Raw genomic sequence first — 27,954 nt, 5'->3', positions numbered from 1 at the left:
ACCAAAAGCCCCAAGAGTCCCAGCAGGGACGGGAAACATTTAACAGGTAACTAGCAACCAACAGAAATCCAAATATTACTTATAGATACATTAGAAAAGATGGCAGTAATAGTAGTATACTTGCATATTTGTATTCAGATACAAATCAGGCTTGCTGAACAAAACCACCCAATATTGCCTAGCCTTGGAATAAGGGACTTTGTAAATGGGATTGAAAAAGAGCCACAGCTCAGAAAACATTAACATGTAATAAACACCACACAATGGCAAAAGGGTATGATGCACCAACCAGACAAATCAACTATTTGTCACCAAAAACCCCCAGACAAAAAGCATACTTGTTCTTGATCAAAAGGGACAAAGGAGGATGGGGGGGGGGAGCCCAAGCTCCAGGATGTAACAAAATCCATTCCCGCAGGAAAGAGTATAGCATTTGCAAATGCAACTACAGTACCAGAAACCAGCGAAATAATTTTCAGCTGAGGGAAAGAAATCACACCCAAGTTTAGATAATAGGAAAAAATCCTCATTCCAAGGACTCCAGAGGAAAGGAAACCAACTGAACAAGAAAACAGGCCCAAGACGACTTTAGTAAAGGAAGACAGTAAACATCTACCTAAAAAGGCAAGTAAAAGAGGCTCCACCAAGTCCAAATGGAGGGAGGCAATAGTATTGGGTATGTAATAAGTGCTCCACAGAGCCAGAACAGAAAGGACTGACCACTGGCACAAAAATGGAGGACAACCAGCAAAGAGAAAGGGGAACTGGATGAACCACAAACTACTTCACCAGGAAGAAAAATGCCACAAATACAAATGTCCAGTAAGTAATTATCAAAAGAAAGCACCACACCAGGAAGACTGTAGCACCATAAAGTTGTGGATAGACTCCAAACATCCAGGCAAGTGTTTTGCTTGGATCATTAGAGATCAGAACTCTGCCCTCAAAAGTACGAGACTTGTGGCACCAATTAGGCCATGGATGCCCACTCAAGGATCGTGGAAAATATGGCCCGATTGGTCAGACAATAGTCCTACCAACCAGGCTATAGGTAACCTCTTCAGTAATTCAAGTGAGTGACATCACAAACACTGGTGGATAGCATCTTATCCAGACAAGTCTTTGTTGATCGCCTGGAAGAGGTGATCAAATTTATTTATTATTTCATAAAATATAAAAAATCAATATCTTCATAGTGATTGTAAAGAACCCAAGAGGTAAAATCCTTATCTTTTAAACAAGAAAACATCTGTTTACTGTAAAACAAGATCTATTTGGTACAGAATAATATTGACTGTGTACATAATTATACATCAAGAAGAAACATCAAGGAATAGGTTCATGTTACAATTTATTTGCTCAGTTCACACACCAAAACTTGTCTGGTCTTTCCTTGTGTAGTCACGTTTGTTTTGTACTCTTCATAAGCATTATTAGAATTGTGAAAATGTGCCAAGCCTTCGGGTGAAGCCTTTTGAAAGCCCTCAGTGCTCATCTAAAACCCCCCACTTTTGAACTAATTTTCAACAAATTAGCCATCAAATTCTTACAATCTTTTTAGCTTCAGGCACTAATATTACCTAAAGTATTCTCATCCCTTACTTATCAAGTAATTTGTGTATGTACATTTTTTCTATTTCCATGTACGGTGATCGTAAATGCTACAACGTAACACAGTTACTTGGAAAGAACAGACAAGGTTGTGATGTAGCTTTCTAGTACTCTGGGCTTCATGTCCACTGTCTTCATCTGAGTTGGAACCGAGTATATTGTCTAGATTTACAACAGGAGAAAGGAAATAAGTTTTTAAGTACTAGATTGCCGAGTGATGCACAGTTTGACTGTAACATTTCAAAAACTAGAACTTAAAAATTAGGGAAATAACATGACTTAGATATCAATCTCAAAACCAACTCAGTTATGTAAATTGCTTAAGACACAGCATTTCTGTCCCATTCTGTCTTAAATTCCTCTTACAAATTCACCAACAACCTACTTTAACATTTAGTGATTAATTTATCATAAATTAATGTTGCAAAGATGCCAATTAACAAAAACTATAGAAGGATCTTCCTTGGAAGCCAAAAATCATAATAGGGTCATAAGGATTAATTCTGACTAATGTTAGAAAGCAGCTCAGGTTTCTTGTAAATAAATTCTGAACATAATCTAGTATTGGTGGAAGATAATGCATCCAAATGTGGCACTCGGGCCAAGAGCACAAAAATGCCAACCGAATCTACATTAAAATTTGGTGGAACATCACAATAAACAAACCCGAGTACAGCTCCTGCGACGAACACTAAGACAACCCGAGATCTAATGGGTTATTCATTCCTTGACTGTAATGGCCACTTAAAAAGGTGCCCAATGCTCCTTGCATCACAATGACACAGTAACTGTACATTTGTTAAGTAGCCCAGAACCTGGTAGAGCAATTAGGGCCTAAATCACCCACATTACTGCTAGTGACACTTCAAGTAAAATATTTGAGCATGCTTTAAAATAAAGCATGTATTTGTATTATTCAGGGCCATATTAGAAATCTATTGCTACTTCAGCATTATGCTAAAATACATTACAATCTCAAAATAGAAAAATAAATAAAAAAAGAAAAGAAAAAATAAACTCTTCAATACTGTCTGACTCAATGTGCCCCTGTTATCACTGATTGCCCAATGGTCTTGTGCTTTCAACAGCTGCACTTTTATCTAAGCTATGCTGGCAAAACATCGTGGCTTTTATGGGTGCAAATGCCCAGTTTTTATGGTAAATTAAGTGGGATTTGTTTTATCAAAACTTCTATTATAATATTGACTGTACATCAGGTATATAAATACAACTGGAAGATTTAAAATGGACAGGTCAAGTTTCAGTTCATATAAATGAAGTCTTGTCACAAAATAGTTAATAAATAGCAATTTGATTCCACCACAAAAACTGGGCTAAGGCTCCTCTGCGAGGATGGTACTGGGCATGGCAAGAAGTCATGGGTGGTCACAGAGTGGATGACGTCGGCGTGTGAATGAGTCCGCCTGGGGTGGGGATGTGCGGCCGCTCTTCCAACTTGTCATATTCCAGGTGAAATTCCTTTGGAACTTTCCGCCAATTCTGAAAATGAATAATAAGATATATTAAGTCATGGACCAAACATCTCTATCATCCGAAATAACCTGCATTGAATGTAATGAAATGCTATTTTCTGGACGAGTCCCGGAGGCTCTTCGGAGCTATACCGGGCCAATATGTATGTACAGTATTAACCGTGGCATCGGTCAATTCGAATTAGTTCTAAACCTACTGGGGACCATGAGCCAGAACCTGGACCCCCTCAGAAAGACACTAGGAGCAATGGCATATAGAAACCTGCATGTAGTTGGAAGCATTCTATGTCTGCCATCTGCAAAAGTATCACTTTCGCGCAATTGGGAACAATTCCGCAACCGTAATTTTTCTCACGGATGTTTGTCAAGGATGCAGGTCGCGTCCCAAATTAAAATATTAGTTAAAATTCTAATTTTTATCCAATCATTCTGGGACTGGTTTCAAAATGAGTGCTAAAGTCTTCCTGTTTTCTTCCATACACTACATGGCATCTTTGGTCAGCATTCCATGTGATGGGCCTATTGTTTATGTGACTAAGCTTGTGATCGCTGTGCCCTCCTCTCGCGTCCAAAACTTGTGCACTTTCCGGCAATTATCCTCAAGTTATATTTTTTCCCTGTGTCTTTAAACACTATATTTACTACAAGATGGATTGGGATCAAGAACAGAGCAGTTCCATGATGAAAGCAGGGAAAGAATCAGCCCAGAAGGATAAGTAGGGTTTACCAAAAGTACTGCCGAGTGAGGCTCACACCAACCAAGTTCCAGGCTTTAGTGGAAGAATTTTCAGATATTGAGACTGAAGAAACAGTGATGTAGATAGTCAACTCTGATACAGAAACAGCAGGTGAGGATGAATTGGATAGCGAGGAGAGTAAGGATTCTGATGGGGATATCGAAACACGTGCAAGGCCTGCTATTCGAAAGCGTGCTGCACGTAGCGATCACACCAAATCTACTCCACCAAAAAATGATGCTAATGGCTAGTCTACCGACAACACTCCACCACTTTTAGACAGCTTTACAGGAACACCAGGCTTGACTGTACCAGTACCTACCACTCCTTTGGGATTTATAGTTATTTGTGATGAGAGTTGCTTGAATTTATGATATATGAAACAAACGTGTAAGCTTCACAAAACATAGCAAATCCTTCTAGCACCACCACAAATAGGTGGGATGAAGTAAGTGTAAAAAGAGACTGCAAGATATGCGTGACTGTCAACATTGACGGGCATTATGAAGTTGCCAACGATGAGAATGTACAGTACTGGCAAATGGGTAAATTGTGACATGTATCTTATTTTCTTTCAATACGTATATGACTTTGAAACGATATCAATAGATTGCAAAGTATTTTCATTCTCATAACAACAATGCCATTCCCAAAGACAATGAAGACAGACTTGTAAAAGTTAGAACAGAGATGCAATACCTAACAAGCAAATTTACAACATTCTACATTCCTCAAACAATTGAGTTTGGATGAAGGCACATGTTATGGTGTTGCCGACTATCTTGCAAGGTTTATAATCCAAATAAACCTGATAAGTATGAAGTAAAGTTGTACATGCTTGCTGAATCCACTACTGGTTACATGTATGATTTTGAAGTATATGCCAGAATTGGGGAAACAAAGATTGAGACTTATGGGGCTTGATTGAACCCCTGAATTAATTTATAATACATTTATAATCCTGTGGAAAGATAAGCAAGTTGTTTCACTCATCACAAATTGCCACAATGCAGAGACACAACAAGTGAAAGGAAGGAATCTAGTACGCAAACCCGACGGAACATCTTCAGTGCAACAAGTAACTGAACAAACCAAATGCAATATGCGACTATAATTGCATGAAAGGTGCTGATCATTTTTACCAGATGGTCAAGTATTATCATTTCACATGGAAATATCACAACTGGACGAAGAAAATCACCTACTTTCTGCAAATGGCTATCCATAATGCATTTATGTTGTACAAGAACTACACAACTGATACAAAGAAAATGACATTGCTCCAGTTTTACAAATCAGGAATTTGGTCACTACTGAAGTTTGAGAGTAATAAGTGGCCTCTCCAAAATAACAACATCCCACATGCTCCTGATGTTCATGAAGATGGGAGTACATTTAATGGCATAAATTTTGCAACACCCTGACCATCAGGTGTGAAGCAGCCCCTATTTTCCTCAACACCTCGAGCTTAAAGTTCATCTTGTTAACAAAACAATGTTAACAATGTGAACTATGACCAAGGGGCAGACCCCCCTCTTCTTCACCAGGTGTGTAAAAAAAAAAAAAAAAAAAAAAAAAAAAATTATACATCGTCTCCAGGGGAACAGAACCAGCCACCATGATATTATAAGACAAGCTGCACAGTACCCTGCGACAATATTACCTCCTACCCAAGGCCAAACAGTGGCTAAGAAAACCCCAGCTGACACCAAGGGCAGGCAATCACCGAGCAGCAGCAGCAAAAGACCCTTACGGAGGTAGTTCCCAAATGACTTGTGGAAGAGAACCTCAACCTGCAAGGGCAGTACTAGGAAAGAAGGCCCTAGGCACATGCAGCCCCAGTACTTCTCAAAATACTCCGTTCATGCACACCACAACAGAACTACCCCCGCAAGGCACAGCACTGCTTAGCACTGCAAGATTCGAATGACTGCCACTCAACACATCAGCCTCAGGACTCAGGTTGGATAGCCGGTGCGAGGGTTTGGGGCTCCCCCTTCCCCTTGGGGGAGGAGCTGCATAGGCAGGCAGGGGAAGGGGGGGGGGGTGACGTCGTACTTGTTTGCTTTTTTCAGATTGGGGAGTTCTGCTTAGTAGTTCGGTTTTCGGTAGCAATGTTTCACCAGTTTGGAATGCCTACCTTTCTAGGTGCCTAACTCGGTAGATGGCAGAATGCTTCCAACCACATAAGGGGTTTCTATAGGCCATTGCTCCTCATTCTACTCTGATATTGTAGTCCCCAGTAAGCTCTTGACTCCATTTGAATTGATTGATGCCACAGCCTAATACATACATATCAGCCCGGTATAGCTCCAGGGAGCCGGGGAAGGAGGGGGGGCCTCTCTCCCCCTTCCAAGTTTTTATTTACACAAATTATTAATATATATATATATTATATACATGCACACACATTATCTACAATGTAACTGCATGGAAAAGATGCCAAGTAGGTATACTTTGCACAATTGGTGAAAAAAAAAAATGCTTCAGATAAATATCAACTATGCACATGCATTAATAGAATACATAAATAATTCTCACCTGAGCATCAAAATAAAAATACGTCCCACGCTCATAATTTGGACCCTTATCGACAGGCGCCATCCCTGGTGCTCTGGTTATCCATACACGGTCTTCCTTGTGGTATCTCCAGTCTCTATTATACCTACAAATGATTTTCTTTAGATTAGGAGCAAAAAGTACAGAGAAAGGTTTCATGACATCAATCACTTATCAATTACACACCAAGAATTTTGGTCCTTAAGACTATTGCCATCTTGTACCGATTCTCTAGGTGACTGCAGTCAGTCAGTCATTGTCATATTTGGACTGTGTTGTGCACGAATGTTTGAATGCTGACGGTGCCCAAATGCAACCAATCGTTTAACAGCATCTCCCAGCATTCATCAGGGCCACACAACCCTTTACAGACAGATGAACTGGCCCAAACTGGATAAGTAGATTTTGTTTGCTAGATGGGCGATTCCTTCCAGACAAACGTAAATTCTTCATTTGTGAATTATTTCTTCTAATGTAGATGTGGACATCAGGCCAGGCAGGAGGGTGCAAGGATAGACTCCCAGGATGCATCTTGCATATTTCCTTCATAATTAAGCTTACCCAATTCAGCATTTTCTAGGTCATATAGTGCACATCAATACAAGCTTGGACATTGAATGTTAAACAACGTTGTTTATGATCAACCCATGACTTTTTTCTGACTTTCGAGTCACCAATAGAAACAGAAAAACCGACAAGTGGGCCCTTTGAGGATATAATATACCCCATATGCTTTTCAGAACATTTTACTAGAATATCTCTGCCTAGTAATTTTAGTTTGGGATTTAAAAAAAATATATATATATATACTGTATATCCCCAAGAGTTACAAGCAACTATGGCACATTTGGCAGGAGTGAACGTTGGATTCAATCATAATTGAATTAGGTTCAGTGTATTCTGCACAACATCTTTCACATTTATATCACATCACGTCTTCTATTGCCTCTTTTTGATTGTATTTTTCACAAGATAAAAGCAAACTTGTTTACTAACAGTGAGATGATTACAATATATTGCTACAGTCTAAGGGCTTATCAACTGCTTCCATCACTTTCCCAATCATCCTAATATCACATACATTTCTATCTCCTCCTCCATTTTATACAAGATTCCCTCTCCACCACCATTCTTCTGCTTTTATCTACATTCACTTTCAGCCGTTTCCTTTCAGGCACAAAGACAAAGAACTCCACTAATCTAAACCCCCGTCATTCTCTGCTAGAAGAAATGAATCATCCACATACTTCAAATTCTTACATTCTCCATTTATTCTTATCCAGTTTCTCGGTTATGCATTTCAGATTGTAAACATTATGGGCATCACGAGTCACTCTGCGATGACAAATTTTTTTTACAATCATTTAACATTTTCAAACTTATTTGTTGGTTTATAACAATAAATGTGTCAAGATGAATTGTCTAGTGAATAGATGCAAAATCAAAAGGATATTTATAATGGATTTTGATTCTCTCTGCGCGTTGTAGATCATAAACCTAGTGCGTTTAGTGGCTCCTGCCAAGCACCAATCAAAATGTTCATGTTTTCTTGGTTATATTTTAGGTTACAACTATAACTTTGTTGTCAAAATGTTCGCAACTGAATTCGCTAAAGAGCAGATGCAAAAATTAATTTGAATTTATAATAGATTATGTATGACAGTAATGAATATATGAATGTTCATGAACAGCAATCAGATGATGCATTTCAGTGTCATCAGAGCATTTACTGTCCGAGTATCCATCTTAAGTAATCTCAAGTAACCTTAACGTAACTCATAACCCTGTTCACATACCATACTCTATACAACGAACACACACGAACATTACAAAACACTGGTGTGCTCCTACTCAGATATTATGACATTTATTAGTTTCTGTATTTTTATATAGTACTGTATAGTAAACCCATTTTCACCAAATCGACTTTCAATGCAAGCAATACTCGTGTTACAAAAATATAGCTTATACTGTAACTGATCATATACATATTACAAAACATATAGTGCATTTTCAAGAGTAGAAAACCCACTTTTACAAACTGCTCAGTTGTAACAGTATCACTAGTCAAGAATTTAACCAAATTTCTAGTCGTGCACAAAATTCAAAAGGTGCATTTAAATATAATTTAAAAACAAAACTGCTTCGAGTAATGTGAAACACTCCTTTGCACCAGTACGGCTCGGCAAGGATGCTTGAAAAGATCCTTGCTCCGAGAAAATATTTAGTGTGATGGGATTGAATCCACACCCTTTAACTCCCCAAGCACATCATTACTGACTGAACTGTAATGGGCTTAGTCAATAGTGTGTGTGTGTAGCCGAGGTGTTCAGGGATGAGGTTCCAATTCCATCATACAGCCTAAATGTTTTTTAAGAGATAAATCATATCCTTAAAATTTTATCACCCACATTTGTTTTGATGCCAAATATCAATCTACCCTGATCTGACCATAGTCCTTTCCATAGGAACAGGGGACTACCGAGTTATACTACTCGGAAAATGTAAAAACTTGAGACGAAGGGAAGAACTATCAAGGGAAAGTGCCAAGCCATTACGACTATATAGCAACTTAGAGACAAACTACTGTATAAATTTAAACTTACAGTTCAGCTGCGGCAAGAATTTGTAGTAAATCTCCAGCATTAGAGTAGAACATATAAAAGAGGAGATCTTCTCCGTATCTATCAAACTTGACAGGCGCTAACTTTCCTCTGGAATGTGGAAAATTATTTAAATTACTGTCAAATATTTGCTCAAAATAGTGTTACTGTATTTACAGTTAAGCCAAGTCATTGAATATTTTCTTTTGTAGGGCATGTAGATCAGTGTTTACAAAGAATAGCAAATATGATTCAAGTAATTTGAATTAAGACAACTTTTAAGTATAAATTGTTAATAATCAAGTGTTCGCACATGTGATGTACAATATCAGAGACCACTACAGTCACATAGAAGTATCAGACACATTCTACAACATGCCCTACTAGAAGACACCATCCCTAGTGAAAAAGTACGCTACATATTGTGGCCTGCCGTAGCAAAGATGACACCAATATACTCGTGTAGAGGTACCCCAAAACATAGTATGTCGTAGCAAAGACGAGACCATCATGGTCATATTTCCTCCAGTGATGGAGATCATCAATTACGTAACTGTATACTTTCCAATTTAACTATTCTTGAATACACAGCTGAAAGCACTTTTTTCATATGGATGAACCAAACAAAACTATTATTTTATAGATATCTGGAGAATACTTGTCCCAAAAATTATATAGCTTTGATTAGAATTTGTGGAGTTTAATCAAGACTATCACAAAGTATTAAAGTCGTCAAATACTGTATTTGCCGGCGGATAGGACGCATATTTTTGGTTCACCACGAATTTAATGTACAGTATCTTATTTACATCCACAAAATTACACACACAAAAACCACTTTCAATAAATTTAATGAGAAAACAAAAAATTGTAAATTTCAGTATGTTTCCAGGTAACTGCACTTTACCTTTTTTTTTAATTTCACTATTTTCTTAAAGAACAAACCTTATCTGTTGATTTGTAAGATACTCTTGGGGTACGTGGTAGTCAATATCTTGCGGTCTACATGGTGTTTCCGCCCAAGGGCCAGCAAAATTAGGGTAAAGATTTTCTGGAGAATTCAAATTAAGACCTAAAGTAGTAAGATCAGACCCTAACGCCAAAGAGACAAGGTTATGATCCGTTTCTGCTGCTCTGATAAACGTGAGGAGACCCACCATACCAAACTGATCTGTCACCATGCCCGCAGGAATGTTGGTCACCTTGCCTGAAGAGAGACAGTAAATAAGAAGCTATAAATTACCCTATAAAAACCAATTTTACCTAATTCTCAATGCACAACTATCATAACAAAAGGGGTTTCAACATGAACAAATACAATCAAAAGGTGCATGGACTGAGAGGTGAACGACCAAGAGTTGTATACAAACCGTCAGGTGATGTTTGAATTCCTCTTTTCTGAGACTGACTCTTTTCTGCCGCCCGCAGCACCAAATCTGAAGGGGTGTCTGTACCCGTCGCAGAATTCGATTTCTTTTCGTTATTAGAAAACCCATCATCTGAAAATGGCGAAAAGACTTTCTTTCGGTTATTATGAAGTGCAAATAAAGACTAATTAGTTTATCAAATAATTTTTTTATTACCACTTTTATTCTCTTGAAGCAACATGACACTTGTGCCTTAAAACTGGATTAAATATACCTATTACTGCTAAACAAATAAATGCAAATCCCAGAAAAATCATATTTGTTTTAGAGGAAACAAGACCTTTAAGTTGGGCAATGTTTAAAGACTTAAAACCCATTAGTTTTAATTAGGAAACCCTTCCACAGTTCAAATATGCATATATTAATAGCTTTATTGAATATCCTCATTATATAATTATACATAAATAAAAATTTATTTGTATAAAAAATATATCACATTCATTGCCAGATACTCAAGCATACGACGATTCATTACACTTTTCTTACGTTTACACACAGTACATTCCCATATCAGAGGTTTGTGGGTCATGCTTATGGAATGATTAGGGACTATTCAAATATTAATATTAGTGATTTATACTATCAGTACACAAGAAAATGGAGAAGGGGAGCTATAGGCCCGAGAACATATTCAATGTCTCTAGATGAAATCCCACAGGAAACAGTCACAACACCCCAAGCCTCGGCATGTGTACCCAAATAGCATTAAATCGAAGAAGGTAAGAGATGACATGCAGTGGAGGCAGCCAGGAAGTGCAACACCATGGGGCCCCATAGTGGCAGTATTTCCCACAAACTGGAGGGGGGTGAGGCAAGAGGACCTTCTCTGAGTCAACACAGGAGAACAAGTGCACAAGCCTTCAAACCCACCACCAGACGGGAGGAAAGTGCAATTAGGTTTGCCTGCTATACCCAACAATGGATAGTCAAGGCAGAAAGGAAACCTACACCCAATAGGTGAAACGCCATTGACTGCATTGTTATTGTCCAGCATCAAACATCATACACTATAGGGCAAAAACCTGAGATGTAATTCAAAGGATGTGGAGATAATGAACAGGGAAAGAAAAAAAAAAAAAAAAAAAAAAAAAAAAAAAAAAAAAAAAAAAAAAAAAAAAAAGTGCACTAATGTAAGTTGCAATCACCCAAGAAAAGATGCACTGGTCCTGGGACAAGTAAAATTAGGGACACGATCCAGAAAATACTAAGAGGAAAGGTTGAGGGTGGACACAGAACATGGGCTCTACAAGCAGTATGCTCTGGAGGGAAGGAACCCCAAAAGTGAAAGGGGACTCTCGCCATAAATTTGCTGCACTCCCACTTATCACCTGAGGCCGTAATTCCCTATTTATAGATTAGGAGGCCCTTCACAGACCTAACCCACACAGTTACAACTTCACTGGATGCGAGCTAGACCAGAAAAAACATATGGTGGGGGGATGTAGCACCTTAAACCCCTGCCAAGGAGTAAAATTGTCCCCCCCCCCCCCCCTCGCCCTGTGACTGGCTCTCACTGCAGCCTTTTAAATTTGACCACCTAATGCACCATCTTACAGGAGGTAAGATGGTGATAAGATCCCCTAAACCTTTGAATTCACCGTCATCTTGGATCCTCTTAGATCATTCCCTGCATATTATCAAATCCAAATCGAGTTATTCAGGTACCATATTGAGTGATTAGTAACCTCAGAACCTTGATCGATAACCTCGGTTACTCGATTAGTAACCTCAGTCATAACCATCTTTCACAATTTTACACCATTTTTTCCCATTAGGATAACAGTTTGTACAGTACACTAGAAAGTTAATTAACATTAGCAAGGTGGGACTCGGCAAATTGCATTTTTAATCAGAGGAGAAATAAACTGGGGTTGTTTCCCTACCATTACATGTGATAATTGTTCCACACTGCCTCGAAACATGTATTTTTCTAAATCTTTTAACATTTATCCACAAGTGGAAATGGGACCCAATAGCTGCTGCCATCTTAGTGGCAAGAGAAGAAAATATCTGCTCGACACCTGCTTGATGGGGTTCTGGGAATTCTTCTATTCCCCAAGCCCAGCCCAGGCCAGGCTTGACTTTTGAGAGCTTGGTCCAACAGGCCGTTTGTTGCTTATCATTCCATGCAACATCAGAAATAAACATACCATGAACACTTACCTACCTACCTACATCTCCACCTCTCCATATCTCTCTCTCTTTCTCTCTCCATATCTCTCAATCCCACACATTCACAACCATGTGGCTTGACATATTAAAAGTCAATTTGCAAGTTGACCAAACCAACTTGCAACACAAGCAAGGTATGTAAACTTAGGTGTAAATGTTTACTTGCTCATTTTCAACAATGTCACCAATATAAGTGGTATAATGAGTCATATGAAGAGCATTTTCGAGCATTTTCATTAAAAAAAATTTTTTTTTATATATAAAACAAGTCAATGAGAAAACAACACAGATGAATGCAGGTCAACAAAAGGACAGAATGTATTATGTTATAGTTTAAAATTAAAATATATAAAAATTCCTTGGCAAGCATGTCTACTTGTTTTATTTATGATGATATTCTATGTAGTGGGAGCACTGATGGCCAGGCAGGGAACTATCAGGGAAAAGTGCCAAGCCATTACGACTATATAGCCCTAGGAAGGGATCAGGATTACGATTTGGGATGGGCCGGGGGGGGGGGGGGGGGGGGAGTGAGGAATTGTGTCCAGCCACTAGGACTGTTGGGGATTAAATGCCGTCCTGCAGGAAGTGAGACCGTCGCTCTACCGTCCAGCCCAAGTGGTTGGACTAATAGCCAAGTAATGCCAGTCATTTCCCAAGTAATTACCATTATCATTCTTGATATCATATGACTTCTACAATCCTGAGGAGGTTAAATTCTCACAGTTGGAAATTAAGCTTAAAAGTCTTTTTTCATTAAACCAATTGACATTTAACAGTAAAACATTTAAAGTACGGGCTAGAAACACAAAAAGTTGAAAACTTATATACACTATTCTCTTGTAATTAAAACTTAATAACAGTACTTAAAATATAAACTATATAGTTTATCTTACCAATGTTCTCTAAACATATTATGCTACAGCTGGGATTTCCAAAGTAGATGCTACTGCCCCCCAAGGGTAGCTGGGATTTCCAAAGTAGATGCTACTGCCCCCTGAGGGTAGCTGGGATTTCCAAAGTAGATGCTACTGCCCCCAGAGGGTTGCTGGGATTTCCTATAGGGGTGCTATGAGGCAAAGGGGGGGGGGGACAGCAGGGAAGCACTAGCGGTGGGCCCCTTTGAGTGCCTAGCCCTACATCAGTTTATAGAACCAACAACATGGCAACTCAAAAAAAATTAAAATGGAAACCACTGTTCTATCTAGAAAATCATGAATTAGAATAAGGTCAAAAGAAAAAATCTATACATAGTTATTTTGCTTTTATATTAGCATCATGCACTCCAAAGTATATTTATTAAGATCTCCATTGTAGAATTTTTGCATTAAAGCCAATTTAAACTTTACAATGAAAAAATAAATTTGTTTAAATTGTAAAGGCTGAAAGAATTGACCAAGGTAACCAACTGCTTTCTGTGCTAGACTCATTCATCTTTCTTACTAAAGACTTTAATTTAAAAACTATGTAATACAGTGGGACCTAACTAGAACTAGTGTACAGTGTGCAGAGCCAATTCATTAGAGTGTGGAATGTATTTGATTTGCCACAGCTCTGACTACACCCCTTCCCCCCTCCCCCCCATTTACCCATTTTTTTTTTTTTAATCTTTCCCTTTTTCTTTTCACTCTTTTGTGAGGGGCCTAGAACCATTTTACACGTGACAGAGGAACGCCACTTACTTTTACCGGTAGGATTTGCTTGAGAGCCTGGTAACGCTGGAAAGTCTTCACTGCTCATGGTGAATTCTGAGGTCTCTGGTGTAGGCTGTTTAACCATACCAACTGTGGAATAGGCGTGATATTAACAGGTTTGCTCTACTCGCTTCACTAAGATATCAACCTTAAGACTTTGTTTTTTATCAAGTTGCCACTTAGTACTTGAATTGAGCCACAGAGCAAGTCTTTCCCATGTTCACAATGTTCTCAGAGCAGACAAAATAGGGTAAGTTCGGGTAATAACCCTACTACCTCTATTACAACGTCAGTGGAAGGCAGCAGACATAAGCCCATTACAGAAGTTTATTTCTTTAACCATTCTCAATTTAACAGTATAGTAACTGGTGGTCTGCAAATTTATCAATAGCTGCCCAGTTATTTATTTGTATTTATTTAAAAATATATACAAGGTACAATAGGTTGAGTTAGTATATTGACTAAATAGCACATTCTTGCAAAGTCACTGAACACGCACAATTTTTTTTAGCTTATTTAGCCACTCTTATTGACCTGTGTGTTTTCCCAGCTTCTTTTTTCAATGCAGTCTGCTTGAGTACAACCAAGTGGCAATGGATTTACTTCTGGCATCACTAAACCACAATTCAAACAATTTTCAGAACCCCAAAAGGGCTTTTAGAAAGAAGTAAGGATGTAATGAAGCAATGAGATTGGCAGACAAGCCAATGAAAACAGTAAAGGTAGGGAATGAAGAAAGTACACGGGTGAAGAAGAGACGGCTGTTGGGCACGATTGATGAAACAATTGGAAATCTGAAGATAACTCGCTTTGTTAGTGATAAGAATACAAAATGAATTACCAAAACTACATCGTTTGGAAGAGGAAAGTGCATCAATGCAAAAGCTGCAAGTACCAAGAATTGCAGCTCCTTGGCACTTGCAGGAGAAGCAACACCAAATCGTGTTGGTGGACGAGGTCTGTATTTTAGAGGGTGCTCTATATTTCAGATTTTTAACACAGTATACCAAAAAACTCCAGCAGTGGGTACATATGAAAAGACCTTTCCTGTTGAGCACACTGGTTATTCCCATTTATTCCTTTCCCTTTCTCCCTCCTGTGTGCTTAGGAGGGTTTTTCAGTTTTTTCAGAATCAGGCAGGATATGATAAGCTTGGGTTAGGAGGGGTGGTGGGGGGGTCTTCTTGTGTCAGTCTACTACTTGTAGTGGTCAAGGACCGTGGGTAGTGATCGAGCGGGCCATTCGGTACTTGGCCAGGGCACCGAGGTTCAAGTAAATGCACTTTCTGGCTGCATTCCAGGATACATTCAGCCATTCCAAGATAGACCAAGTTCTCCAGTGTCTCCTTAGCACCAGTATGACTGGATAAGAACCATTTGAAAAGTTCCCTTTATGTCTACCAATAATGTTTACCTTGCCTAACTGCACTAGATCCTAACCAGGGCTCAGCAGAGTCTGCCTTAAGGACCAACCGAGTAGGATAGCTCAAAGTTGTAATTGTATATGCACCCCACAGTAAGAGATTTTATGACGAGTTAGGGCAGATAAACTAACTTTGGTGTATAATTTGAAAGGAGAAACATTTTAAGTTTGAGGAGATAATGCAAAGAGTGAAAATTTTAAGAGTGAAGCAATGTTTGAGCACTGACTATTGTTTGAACTGAGAACAAAGTGCTGACAATGCAAACATTAAGTTTTGAGTAGTCTTATTGAAAAATGACGGCCTGAAAGTGCTTTCATCAAATGTCAATACTCACTAATACAAAGTCATCAATATATGTGGGTAGGTCTGGTATAGATGCTTACAAAACCAAATACATTGAGAAAATAATAAAGGTTAAACTAAAAAAAAAGAGGTCTCAAGTGAAATTTTCATGGCTTAAGTGGCAAATGAAGAATAAATTCTTAATTCCAAGATTACATTACCAATGAAATTATCCCAACCACTTCAATTGTCACATTATATGGCTATGCTATAACATCATATGTATATATATATATATCCCTTCCAGTAGTGCAATCTATTTATTTCAGATACTGTATCTTTATTGAACCCAGATCATTAGCCCTCTAAAATCAGAATACAATCCTGATTAAAGTCTGCCATCGTTAAAATCTTGATCGACTGGGCAGCAATTTCCAGATAATAAAATTTGCTCAAAATTTGTACTCTTCCCTTTGTTTTAATAGTACTCCATTATATGATACAGGTAGAAGCACTCATTTTCAGAATACCCATTATCAAAAAAATACCTATAAAATGGTAACACGCTTGCCCCACACTATGCAAGCGATTTTGCAAGAACCTCGAGCAAGAGTTACCTAGGCATAAATTCTTAATTGATCTTTAAAGTTGTACTGCTCTAACATCTCTTTGCCATTTCCTTCAATGCGCAAATCGCCATATGCGCTTGATCCTTTATGGTTTTCGCTACTTCCCTTACCCCCTCCCTTCCATGTGCACCTTAAATGCAGAACTTTTAAATAGGAGTACCAATTGAGGGTTACCTGTTCACACAGGAATAATGGGTGACCTGGTTGTAATCTGACTGGCAGTTCGTGTTCCATGGACAACTAATAGTCTTAAGGTTAGCTATAGGTAGGGAGAGCTCTAAGCCTACTAACAGGAGTCAGAAGCTGTGTGCCTGTGAACTTCTTGTTAGCAGCAGTTCAGTAAAGTTAATAATAATAACAAAAAGAGTCCTATTATCCAAGTCCAAATCATATTTACAATTAAATAACAAGATTAGCTAAGAATATATATATGGTCTGATGGAAATTACTCGACATGAACCAGATTTGACCACGTCCCCCCCCCCCTCTCTAGAATCGATCTTCATTCCGAGAAACCCAAATTTTGGAGATTTACTGGGTGAATTTATCCAGTGTTCAGAAGATTCCATTATGAGGTCCGTATTTTAGAGGGTGCTCTGTATTTAAATTTTTTTAATGTTATACTGTATATGGGAAAAAAAGTATCCGATGTATTATCCATGAGTATTTTACGCATTGGATTAGATATCCTTCATAGCTGTGACATGACTAGCCAGGAAAATTTCATAAAACTACACTGTAACAAAACACAGTACTATGACTAAATTAGCCAAATGATCATTAATTGGTAGTATCTTTCATCGAATCACTTAATATAACATTAAAAATATCAAGAAATTTAAAACGTCCATCAATATTGCATGTACAGTATTTAACTGGTACAATGGTTAACCATTGGCTGCGACAAACGGTAATAATTATTTATTGTTATTACATTTCTAGTAGCAACATCTCTCTCCAGCTGTCAAAAAACAAAAACCCTCCCAACATTATTTAATTTTCAATTTGACAATATGGTCCACATAATATAAAACCAGGCTGTGTGTGTGTTCAAGATGTACAGTAATGTTCATTACTGCAGCACAAGTACAACCAATGAATGATTTTCAAACATTATTTGGGAAGGGGGAGATGCAAGGGGGGTGTGGGGAGGTCAAGAGTTCTTACAGTTTATCTTGCATTTTTTATTACATTTATATAAAGAACAATGTTTGGTTTTCAATATACCAAAAAACCATTAAAAATGGTCTTTTAGATAGAAATAGGTTTGAATCATCATTATATAATATTAAAGATGGACTCTGGTAACGATATCAAAGTATGTGCATTTCAAATGTATAGAATATCATCATAATTATAAACAAGTATGCTTTCCAAGGAATTTCATGTTTTCACGTTACAACCAAAAATTATTTCTGCCCCCATTTTTTTTATACACTGTACTGATTTTCATATTTACCATTAATCATGAATCTGAAAATTGTGAACAAGTCTTGAAAAAGAAGAAACACACATTTACATGCAAAAACCTAACAAAAAAAATCCAAGCATGTAAATTAACTGCAATATGTTTAAATAGTACTGTATACCTTATACGAAATGATACAATATACAAAACATAACATACCTTAATTATGTCCAAAAAACTGCAGAAATAGGTACGAGATGCGAGTTTGAGGGTTTGAAGAAAGCATAATTGCCAATTTTTTGGCGATACCGCTAAGGGGCAACACTCGATTCTGTCTCCAACTGATGCCATTATTTATCAAGTCCAGGTGGCTGTTTTTAAAGTTAGAGGAGCTGGTAAAGCATTACAGAATTTGGAAACGTTTTCCTAGGGGCATGGAGAGAGAGATCGCATACTGTACTGTGGCCTAGGCAGATTTTTACACTGTTGAACGCTGTCGCTTAGCACGGCCAAAGGGTCAACAAATTTGCTTTTAGGCTGGGGCTTTAAAACTAATATTTGTGCCTACTGGATTTCCCTAGCCCTCTTTATTCCGTCAGCCCAATTAATAGCCTAGTTTTATCACCCAAGAAGTTCTAAGGAGTATTTCCCTAGGTAATTATCAATACTGTATCTTCAAATTCAATTATACTGTAATTAGCACTCTTAATTTTTTAATAATAATACCTAAACTCACCATAAGGTTGTCTGCCAGCCATTGGGTTTGGTTGAGAACTATCAGTGTTTCGAGAAGAGAGTGAAGGAAATTCAGTTAAATCTAGTGGGGGTGGGGCAGAATCTCCTCCAAAATTGCTATGGAGGCTCATGATGTTATTCCCTCCTCCACTGCCATACTGTCTACCAACAAAGCCACTTAAACCTCTGGTTCTGAAATATAAGAGAACATTTATTACCGTTTTGCTCTGATAAAGGCATGATGACAAGGCATGTAATTATCTGGAGAGAATGCTTAGCCAGTATAACTACACAGTTCTGTATAACCTTCGAAGTTATAAGAATGATTAACAGCTGGAATACGAGGATGATGTGAAGGGACAGTACCCAGCCACTTGAACCACCAGTGATCAAGTGCTGACCCTGCAAGCAGCAAGGCCATCACTATTCCGACCAATCCAAGTGAATGGTTAGAAGCAATTACAAACAAAAAAACTTTTGCATGACTAATACTGCAGTGAGAGCGCCTTATGTGATGTTGGCAAATACCACAGAAGGGTATTCAGAGCAAAGAGTTGACAAATTGTTAAACAAATTTATTTACAGCATGTCACAAAAGTTAAAATCTGTAATATGCTAACGAACATTAAAATAGGGAAGTCGAAAACATAGAACAGACTGGATTTTAGTGCTATGAAATATGAACTTTGAGGATACCGTATAATAAAACTACAGTATTCGAGCGTGACAAAATTGGAAGAAAAAAATATACATGATAGGTATACATGATATATGTGGTCTGGTCAACATACATGATAGCTATACATATGTCTAGAAAATATATGAGAAGGCACCTAATTATTTTAAAGCAAAAATAAGGGAAACAAGAGGCCAGATTTAAAAAGAAAAATAGAAAATGGTTAGAAAAATAATAAAATAAAATAGTAATGCTTAATAATAATACAAAAAGTTCTGAGGTAGTAATTATCTGAATGATCTATGAACTTCATCTACCTTAGGTACAATGAAACACTTAAAATGAAGAAAAGCTAACATTTACTTAAATACTGATAAATTTTTACCCAATGCCTTGCATATGTCTGAGCATTTCGCTCACGGCCCGTTGTTGTGTGGCAGCTGTCGCTTGAATACTATTCGCCATGAATAGCGAGTTGGTGTTGTGCGTTGCTGCCACGGCTGAAGACAGCGCTGCCAAACTTGGTCCGCCAGAGCCACCGCCTCCACTACTGACGAGGTTCCCCACACTTGGACCACTTGCAATACCACGACTCTCGATGCTTCTGGCAACAGTACCACCTAAACTCCCCATAATACCTGTAAGAAATACAGTTGTTTGCTACGAATTAGTATTCAAGAAAGATACTGTTTCTGATGTGTCTGAAGATGTGTGAGAGAATAGAGAATTTACTCTTGGGATCATCTTTTTGCTTTTGAGTACAGTATCTGGTGCAACCACTTTCTCAACTCATTATGCAAAGAGAAAAAGAGAAAAACAGATAAATGATAAAGAGAAAGAAAAAAACAGAAAAAAAGAATAAAAGTGTGTAAGAGTAAACAAGGAAGTGTACACACACACACACACACAGACAGAGGCAAATTTGAAGTGGAAACAGAACTCTAAAAGGTCTTTACAGTAGAAAGCAAATGACAAGAGATTAGACAGGGTCCAAAAAAACTGAGTATTTTTTTTTAGAACTGCATCAAGAATTTTAGAAGAATTTCCCTATATTATTATTATAAATAAATATATAAATATATAAATAAATATAAATATATAAATAAATATAAATATATACAGTATATATATATATATATATATATATATATATATATATATATATATAAATAAATATAAATAAATATAAATATAAATAAATATAAATATATATTATACAAACACACACACACACAGGGAAGTAATATTCCAGGTAAGGGTGAATAGCTTTTGTAGAGTAATATTAATTTAGACAAAGTTAAACATTTCAATATTTAAAGCCGATGCCTAATTTTTGGGAAGCCTTCTTGGCAACTGTTGAGTTACACATTTTCATCACAAATCTAAATCATTCTCATATCCTTCTGTTTAATTCTCATATTACTTTTTCTAGCTTGGGAATATCCAGCAACTTAACTTTCATTTATATCTCATTTATTGAGATATAATGCTTTTTGCTGATCAAAATCCATCTGGAATATATTCACAGGAAAATTGGTGGAGGGGTGAGAGCTTTGACAAACTGCTAGATTCCTGTTCCTGTCTGGCTACTAAATATATGCTAGCCTTAGGTAAACTGAGGTAAATAATTCTGATTACTGCTTAGTGATCAGCCCAATTAACACTATTTCTTAGAAAAAAAAAAAAAGAGAACTAATCTATATTAGTCTGAACAGTCTCTAAGTATAGAGACAGACGAGGCGTATGCACATGCTAATGCGCACACGCCCTATCACAAGTGTGGAAGGATTAAGGATGAAGTGCATCTCTTCTGCACTTCACAAACATGATTGCACACAAAAAATGACAAGGCAATGTTTATGTTTAATCAAATTTATGTAAAAATAAATAAACGTGATACCTAACTAAATTGGCCTTTTATCACATTTAACCTCCTAACTGTGCAGGCTATCTTGATGCATGGTCTGTCATGTACAAAAAATAAAATAGTTCTGAAAAAAATAATATTTTGTTTTGACATAGTTAATTAGCATCCAGGAAGCACGAAAATCTACATAAAATGTGGAAAACTAAAAAAAACCTATCTTGGTTTAGCTGTAGTAGACAGACAGTGATGTGTTTTTTTCAGTAGAAATGAGGCGAGGTGCAGTGTGGAAATAACTCGGTCCCTTTATTTTCATTGTTTCTCACTTTATATACTGTATTTTTTCATGCTCACATGTTGTACTGACGAGTCAATAGTGGTATTCACCATGTACAATTTTGGAAAAACACATATGTACAGATATACTGTATGTGAATAAATATATGCACACCCTGTATTTATTCACACACATATACTGTACTTATATATACTGTACAGTACTGTATATATGCAAGCCTAAATCTTATAACTGCACATAGCACATTCTAATTGCAAGCATATACATGGATATTGCTAACTTGCAGTTGTTAAAAATTCAATGGTTCCTAGCATGGCTGCCCTGCACATTCAGTCGCTGAATGGTGATGCACCAGACATGCCAGCACTTTTTTTCAACCAAGTGCCCTGGAAGGAAACTAAGGGGGCAAAGGATTTTTTTTCCAATTGGGACAAACAATTGACAGGGGCCTCTAATGTCAAATGACATCCCACAAGAATGGGTGGGGCTTTTATACAAAATGATTTGCCCTAATCCTTCCACTGTGCAACATGACAGGTTGATCTCGCTTATTATGTGTAACCTGCGAGGCATGAATGGAGAAGTTTTAAAGTGATGTACCATGAAAAGTTTAAAAGTTCCACAGGTACACAGGGGTCATCATGTACCTGCGAGATACATAGGTACTTTGTACCTATGTATCTTTGTACCTATAATGTGATGTCATTGTGATTTCTTCACCTCATCATGGCCAAAGCAAAAAAAAAAAAAAAAAAAAAAAAAAAAAAATCCTGTGATCAGGGAATGTATTCATTCAATATTCAAAATCCAGGATTTTTTTTTCACACCAGGGCATTGTCACATCTAAATGGGACAACACCAAGAGTTAAATCACAACCAGACGACTGGAACATTTGGGCTAATTGCTCTCAAGCAGTGTAAATAATAATGTACTTCAATTATGTTGACACTATCCACCAATCAAAATTTAGGTCCTTTAGTGAAATTAATACCTCCACAATATTGACATTCTTCGTACAGTACTAATAAATATTGGCCTCAATAGGTAAGGTGGGTTGCCTATGTTCATATGCTTCTGCTAGGCACAAAATGCTTCAGATCTGATGCTTGTCAAGTTGAAAAAACAGGCTGAATTAAGGCAACACAACTTTAATTACTATGTGAACTTTGAAGTACTAGTACTGTAATGTGAATGTAGCATACAAATGGACTGACAATACTGATTTTAGATACAATATTCTTATGTCTCTCCTATTAAGTTAAAAAATCTTTTAAAGTCTTTTTCAGTTACACAAAAATTTGCCTATACAGTGTTGCACAGCTCAAATGTAAAAGATCATTCTCATTCGTACATTATCTTCAGTTATCTTCAGATGATTTCGGGGCTTTTTTTAGTATCCCCGCGGCCCGGTCCTCGACCAGGCCTCCACCCCCAGGAAGCAGCCCGTGACAGCTGACTAACACCCAGGTACCTATTTTACTGCTAGGTAACAGGGGGCATAGGGTGAAAGAAACTCTGCCCATTGTTTCTCGCCGGCGCCTGGGATCGAACCCAGGACCACAGGATCACAAGTCTAGCATGCTGTCTGCACGGCCGACCGGCTCCCTACCTAAACGTTGACATGAATGTCAACATTTATGTACGAGGGTGCTAAATATTTAACTTCCCCACTATGTTCATAAATGCAGTTGCAACAGCAGATATAAAGCTGTAATAGGACAAATTTAAATTTAGCTAATTTTTTCTGGATAGACCTTGTTTGGGGGCTCCATTGTATACTAGCATTTACTGGCTGTGAATTGCTTCAATTCCTTACACTGCAGTGCCCAAACAGAAAGTGAGGGGTAACTTACCTAAGGTTTCTTCTCCCGCAGGCCTCACACCAGGAGCCCTTTGGTTTCGAGCCCAACGAGATACCACTGTGCTGCGAGGCTCCAATGAAGCCTGCAAACAAATCCTCAGAATTAATCTCAATGTGAAGTACAGGACACAACTATAAGTACCATATATAAATATATTTAGTTTCCAGTTATTTTTTTTAATAAACCAGCAAGTTAACATGAAAAAAATGGGCGAACTGTTTTAACTTGTCCAACATGTCTAAGGAGTACACTGGTACTGTAAAGTATTTATAAAACTGGATTATGCAAGTACTGCATTTCATTAAATTGGTAAAGTATAAACAATTACAATGATAACTAAATACAGTACAGTATGGTTTAATCTCACGAAGATGATAAAGAAAAGTACAGTAGGCCTAGTCCAGATCCAGCAACTCTTAGGATTCATTCAGGATGCATTACGACATCAGAGGGGGTTAAACAATACTCGATAGTGGTGATAGACAGCCTGGTATAATGATATCAACTGTACTGTACAGTCCAGTACTAGCTATTGATCTATTGTTTAGCCAATATCTGATACCCTTGAAGTTGTCAGCATTGAACTACATCTGCTAAGTGTCAGAACATTTTGAAAATCAATTTAAGTACTTCTGTTATACAGTACAGTATCTGTATCCGAGTTTATTACTTCCAGGATATAGTGTCACTGGCAAATTTACGAATGTTGACATTCACTCCTGTGAGTATTGTTACACATCTTTATGACCAAACCACACATCAGAAAATGAAGAAACGATGTTTCAGTCCATCCTGGACCATTATCAAGTCAACTTGATAATGATACAGGACAGACCAAAACGTTGTTTCTTCATTTTCTGATTTATGGTTTGGTCGTCATATCTTCCTTAAACCATGTGATTGCGACTCACTGCCTACACATGTTCTTGCTCATCCTTGGACCTTCTGTTATTTAACAAGGGTTGTCAATAACCTATACCATTGTCTTATTGACCTCTTCTGCTGCCATTCCAAATATGTTCCCATGTGTTGGTTGTCTCTGGTTCTTTAATTGCCTAAAGGCTCTAGTGTAGCTTTAGTATTATTACACTACTGTACTATATTCAGTTTTGCCTTCAGTACTACAGTGCCATGCGGCTATAGTTCCATCATCCTTTTAGTAGCTCTACAATCTTGTTTGTAATTCAACTGCATATGTGTACATAACCTTTGTTCTATAGCACTGTACTCATCTCTAATGAGCTTACCGTGTTTTTGCCTCTGGGTGGAAGTTTCAGTTGGTCTCGGCCCAATCTAGAGAAAGAGATATACAGTACAGTACATAGGTTATTTTGTAGGAGTAATACCATCCCATTTTGTCGACTGGATAATATGACTATCTGGGCAAACAATATTTTGCTTTGAAGGAGATGCTGCTGGCAGTCTTTGAGCTTCACTTGTGCTTTTCTTGGGGTATTTTCTATGTCATTTACATCTTCTATATTCTTTTCTTTCCTATTGTTCTACCATGCATCTCCCTCTGGCTCTAGCAGACTCGAAATGATTACAAGTTCCCCACTTTCCAAATCCCGCTTGCTGTAATGCATGGCCCTCAGCCTGTTATTTTGTGACCAACTTAGCCCTCAGCTCCTGACACTGCCAATTTAATAATCCGCTTTACTTTCAGAGCCTTTAACCACTACAGCTCAAGTTTTTCTAGGCTATATTTTCCATAAATCCTTAAAGCCACCAACAAGCAGAGAAAAGTGGTTGTATCCCCTTTCCATATAATATTTCCCATAGATACATATAACAATAATTGAACATTAAAAGTGCATTCAAGTGCCTCTTCATTCCCATAAATTTGTGATTTGAGATTATCCTGCCCCAAGACTGTACTGTACTTGCACAGCACATTCAGGCACTTTCACTATGACAAGGCACGACTGGATAGGGAAGGACAGCCGAGTAAGTCTCCTTACACCAACTGTCTGTTCACCTAATAGGAAATAGGTATTGTACAGTACAGTGCCTTTCTAAATATGTACAGTACTTGGTTGCTATTTGACTATTGTAGGTTGCATCTTGAGGAATGCATTGTGGCTCAAGTCACAATGTAGGACTGAGAACAGGAGATGCTTTTTCACCCACAGGGTTATTAACCCATGAAACCACCTACCTGCCAAAGCCTTAACTGCCAAAACTGTGTCAAGTTTTAAAACATTGTAGGAAAAGATCAAGGCAACAAATGGGGGGGGGGGGACCTTTGACAAGTAGCCAGCTTCTTGTCCTTGTCGAGGCCACTAGGGTTAGTGGCCCCTCAGGTAAATCAGGAATGGTCAACCACCACTCATTCAAGTACAGTACAGGTACAGTACTCAAATTTTCCCAAAGAAGTCACGAAATAACACTTATATAATTTGTTTATAAATTTCTTTGGCCTAGGCACACGTGATTTATCACATATATACAGTGAAGACAAACAATCTTAGATTATGTACAATCTGAGACCATGATGAACATTTGTCTGGCGATTGGAGGACTCTGAAGTTCTTAAAAACTACTTGATCAGTAATAATTTACAGCAAGTTGGCTGTTTATAGTACAACAAATGACTTTTTCCTTGGACAATACAGCAACTCTGAACATGCGCATTAATCACACGAGAGGCTTGGATATTCACCAATCTAATCTTTTACTAATGTATAACTTCCATCTTCTGAAAATCCCAATAGATAACTAAAAACTTGCTTATTGCATTCAACATGCACAATGAAATCAGAATAAGGCAAGGGAAGGACAAGATAAGATGGGTCACTGGGGTTACGATAAAATAAGGCAAGGATAAGGCAGGACAAGGTAAGGTCACTTAGATTAGAATAAGGCAAAGGACTATTAGGGTTAAATAAGCCTTGTAAATGAGTCAACTGTGCCTACTTGGAGTTACACAAGATTTACAGCAAGATTGAAATTTGAAAAACAGAATGAAGATTGCATAAAGAGTTAAAAGTTTGAAGCAAGTTTTCTAACCAATACAAGTTGTGTTTCGCCACACCAAGAACATCGAGTGCAAGGTCTTGCAGAAGACACACACACACACACCTTAATACATCCTTACCTTTGTTGTCTCAAGACAGTACAGTACACAGTGATGCACACCTCACAAAAATTAACATTTAATTTCATTATTATATAGTTGTCAATTTATGTGAATACACTTCACAGGTACCATGTACCAATTATCGCACAACATTACACACACTTTACGCGCGCACACACGAAAAGGTAACCAAGCAGTGCTTGGCCGATGTTAAAAATATTCAGCATTCTATTTTGCGAAATATCACCCAGACAACGTACAGGACCTGCGTCGGCACCTTGGGTCAACTGGCCTCACATATATTGCCATCAATAAGTAACTAATATATGCACCAATATTTGCACTTAAACTTCACATTTATTTATTTATTTATTTATGCATATAGAGAAAGAATTCACATACATTCACTAAAAGAAAAAAAAATATTCACATTTCAAGCTATGAAACATTATTAGTCTTTTAAAAACTCACACAAAATGAATAACCAATTCACCTTTAAAAAAAAAAGTAAAATTACTCCATAGTTTAGAAATGGTACAATGTTTTAACAACTGCCGTGTGAATCATAAGCATAAAAAGTCACTGGCGATTAACTGAGGGGCCCCAAAAAAGCACAGGTGGGCCCTAAAGTCACTGTAAAGGCTGACGAGGGCCCACAAACTAGGCCACTGCCCCCCCCCCCCATCCCCCGGGGGGCAGTTCTGGGCATTACAAGCCAACCCTAAGGTCCAGATGACAGATCAAGGCCCCAAGAAACAGCCCTGGGCCCCGCAGGGCAAATCTGGGACCCAGGGGCCTGACGAGGGGCCCTCAGACCACCTCTCCTGACGTAGGAGTCCTCTACGAGCTGGACCCCAGCAGGAAAATTCCCAGAGTGAGATGGGGGTATATGGCTGCTTTTAGCCCTTACGAGCCCGTGGGGAACTATGCCTCACAGAGCCTAGGGTCCGTACTTTAGAGTGAGGGTAGGGTGAGGGACGCGGAGGGCCGTGGGGGGCCGACCCTCACCAATATACACCAAGACAATATGAAGCAGCTTACACTGACAGACAATCCGAGATCAACAAAGCCACTGGTGCCATCTGTCGGCCGCTCCTCCAACACCCACACACACACTCACACACCCGCCACGTTTGAACTCCGGCTCCTTCCCTGCTTGCCCCTTCCACTGCTTGTCCCTTTCCACTACTTTTACCTCTACTGCCTGCTCCTCCACTGACTATATCTCCACCATCCCTCCACTGCCTGCCCCCTCCACTGCTTGCCCCCTCCACTGACCCTCGTAAAAGCTCCCTAATCACCTCCAGTGGTTAAGTGCTTAATACCACTCTAGTTTATGTGGCAGCTATTTTACCCTGTCAAATTAGGAGAGACATAAATGTATGACATAAATGTGTGTGT

At 38.1% G+C, this 27,954-nt stretch overlaps 1 protein-coding gene across 8 annotated transcripts; it reads right to left on the bottom strand.

Annotated features, from left to right (window-relative positions):
* Positions 1–1,252: 1,252 nt before the first annotated feature.
* Positions 1,253–27,716, bottom strand: LOC123773361 (CCR4-NOT transcription complex subunit 2). Of its 8 annotated transcripts, none has more exons than XM_045767047.2 (11): positions 27,595–27,685; positions 24,722–24,767; positions 23,466–23,556; positions 19,835–20,087; positions 18,775–18,965; positions 14,285–14,386; positions 10,374–10,502; positions 9,949–10,210; positions 9,007–9,114; positions 6,383–6,506; positions 1,253–3,111 (listed from the first exon to the last, which is right to left on the bottom strand). In XM_045767047.2, the coding sequence occupies exons 1-11, from the start codon at positions 27,633–27,635 to the stop codon at positions 2,998–3,000; spliced, it is 1,461 nt and encodes a 486-aa protein (XP_045623003.1). In that variant the 5' UTR covers positions 27,636–27,685; the 3' UTR covers positions 1,253–2,997. The 8 variants fall into 8 exon arrangements, with proteins under 8 accessions (XP_045623003.1, XP_045623002.1, XP_069174204.1 ...); XM_045767046.2 differs by having other exon boundaries at positions 10,374–10,520; positions 27,595–27,683; XM_069318103.1 differs by lacking the exon at positions 27,595–27,685 and adding an exon at positions 27,507–27,594 and having other exon boundaries at positions 10,374–10,520.
* Between the last annotated feature and the right edge of the window lie 238 nt (positions 27,717–27,954).

This window comes from Procambarus clarkii, chromosome 89 (genome assembly GCF_040958095.1).
Source record: "Procambarus clarkii isolate CNS0578487 chromosome 89, FALCON_Pclarkii_2.0, whole genome shotgun sequence".
NCBI lineage: Eukaryota > Metazoa > Arthropoda > Malacostraca > Decapoda > Cambaridae > Procambarus > Procambarus clarkii.
The sequence above is the reverse complement of the archived record's forward strand: the minus strand, read 5'-3'. Positions and strand labels throughout refer to the sequence as shown.

Excerpts from the sequence above, each read along its gene's own strand:
- LOC123773361 (XM_045767046.2), bottom strand. The coding sequence starts at position 27,635 with ATGGCACCAGTGGCTTTGTTGATCTCGGATTGTCTGTCAGT. Across the intron at positions 24,768-27,594 it reads ATCTCGGATTGTCTGTCAGT|ATTGGGCCGAGACCAACTGA; the intron begins GTAAGCTGCTTC and ends CTCTTTCTCTAG. Across the intron at positions 6,507-9,006 it reads ATTCTTGCCGCAGCTGAACT|GTATAATAGAGACTGGAGAT; the intron begins GTAAGTTTAAAT and ends AATCATTTGTAG.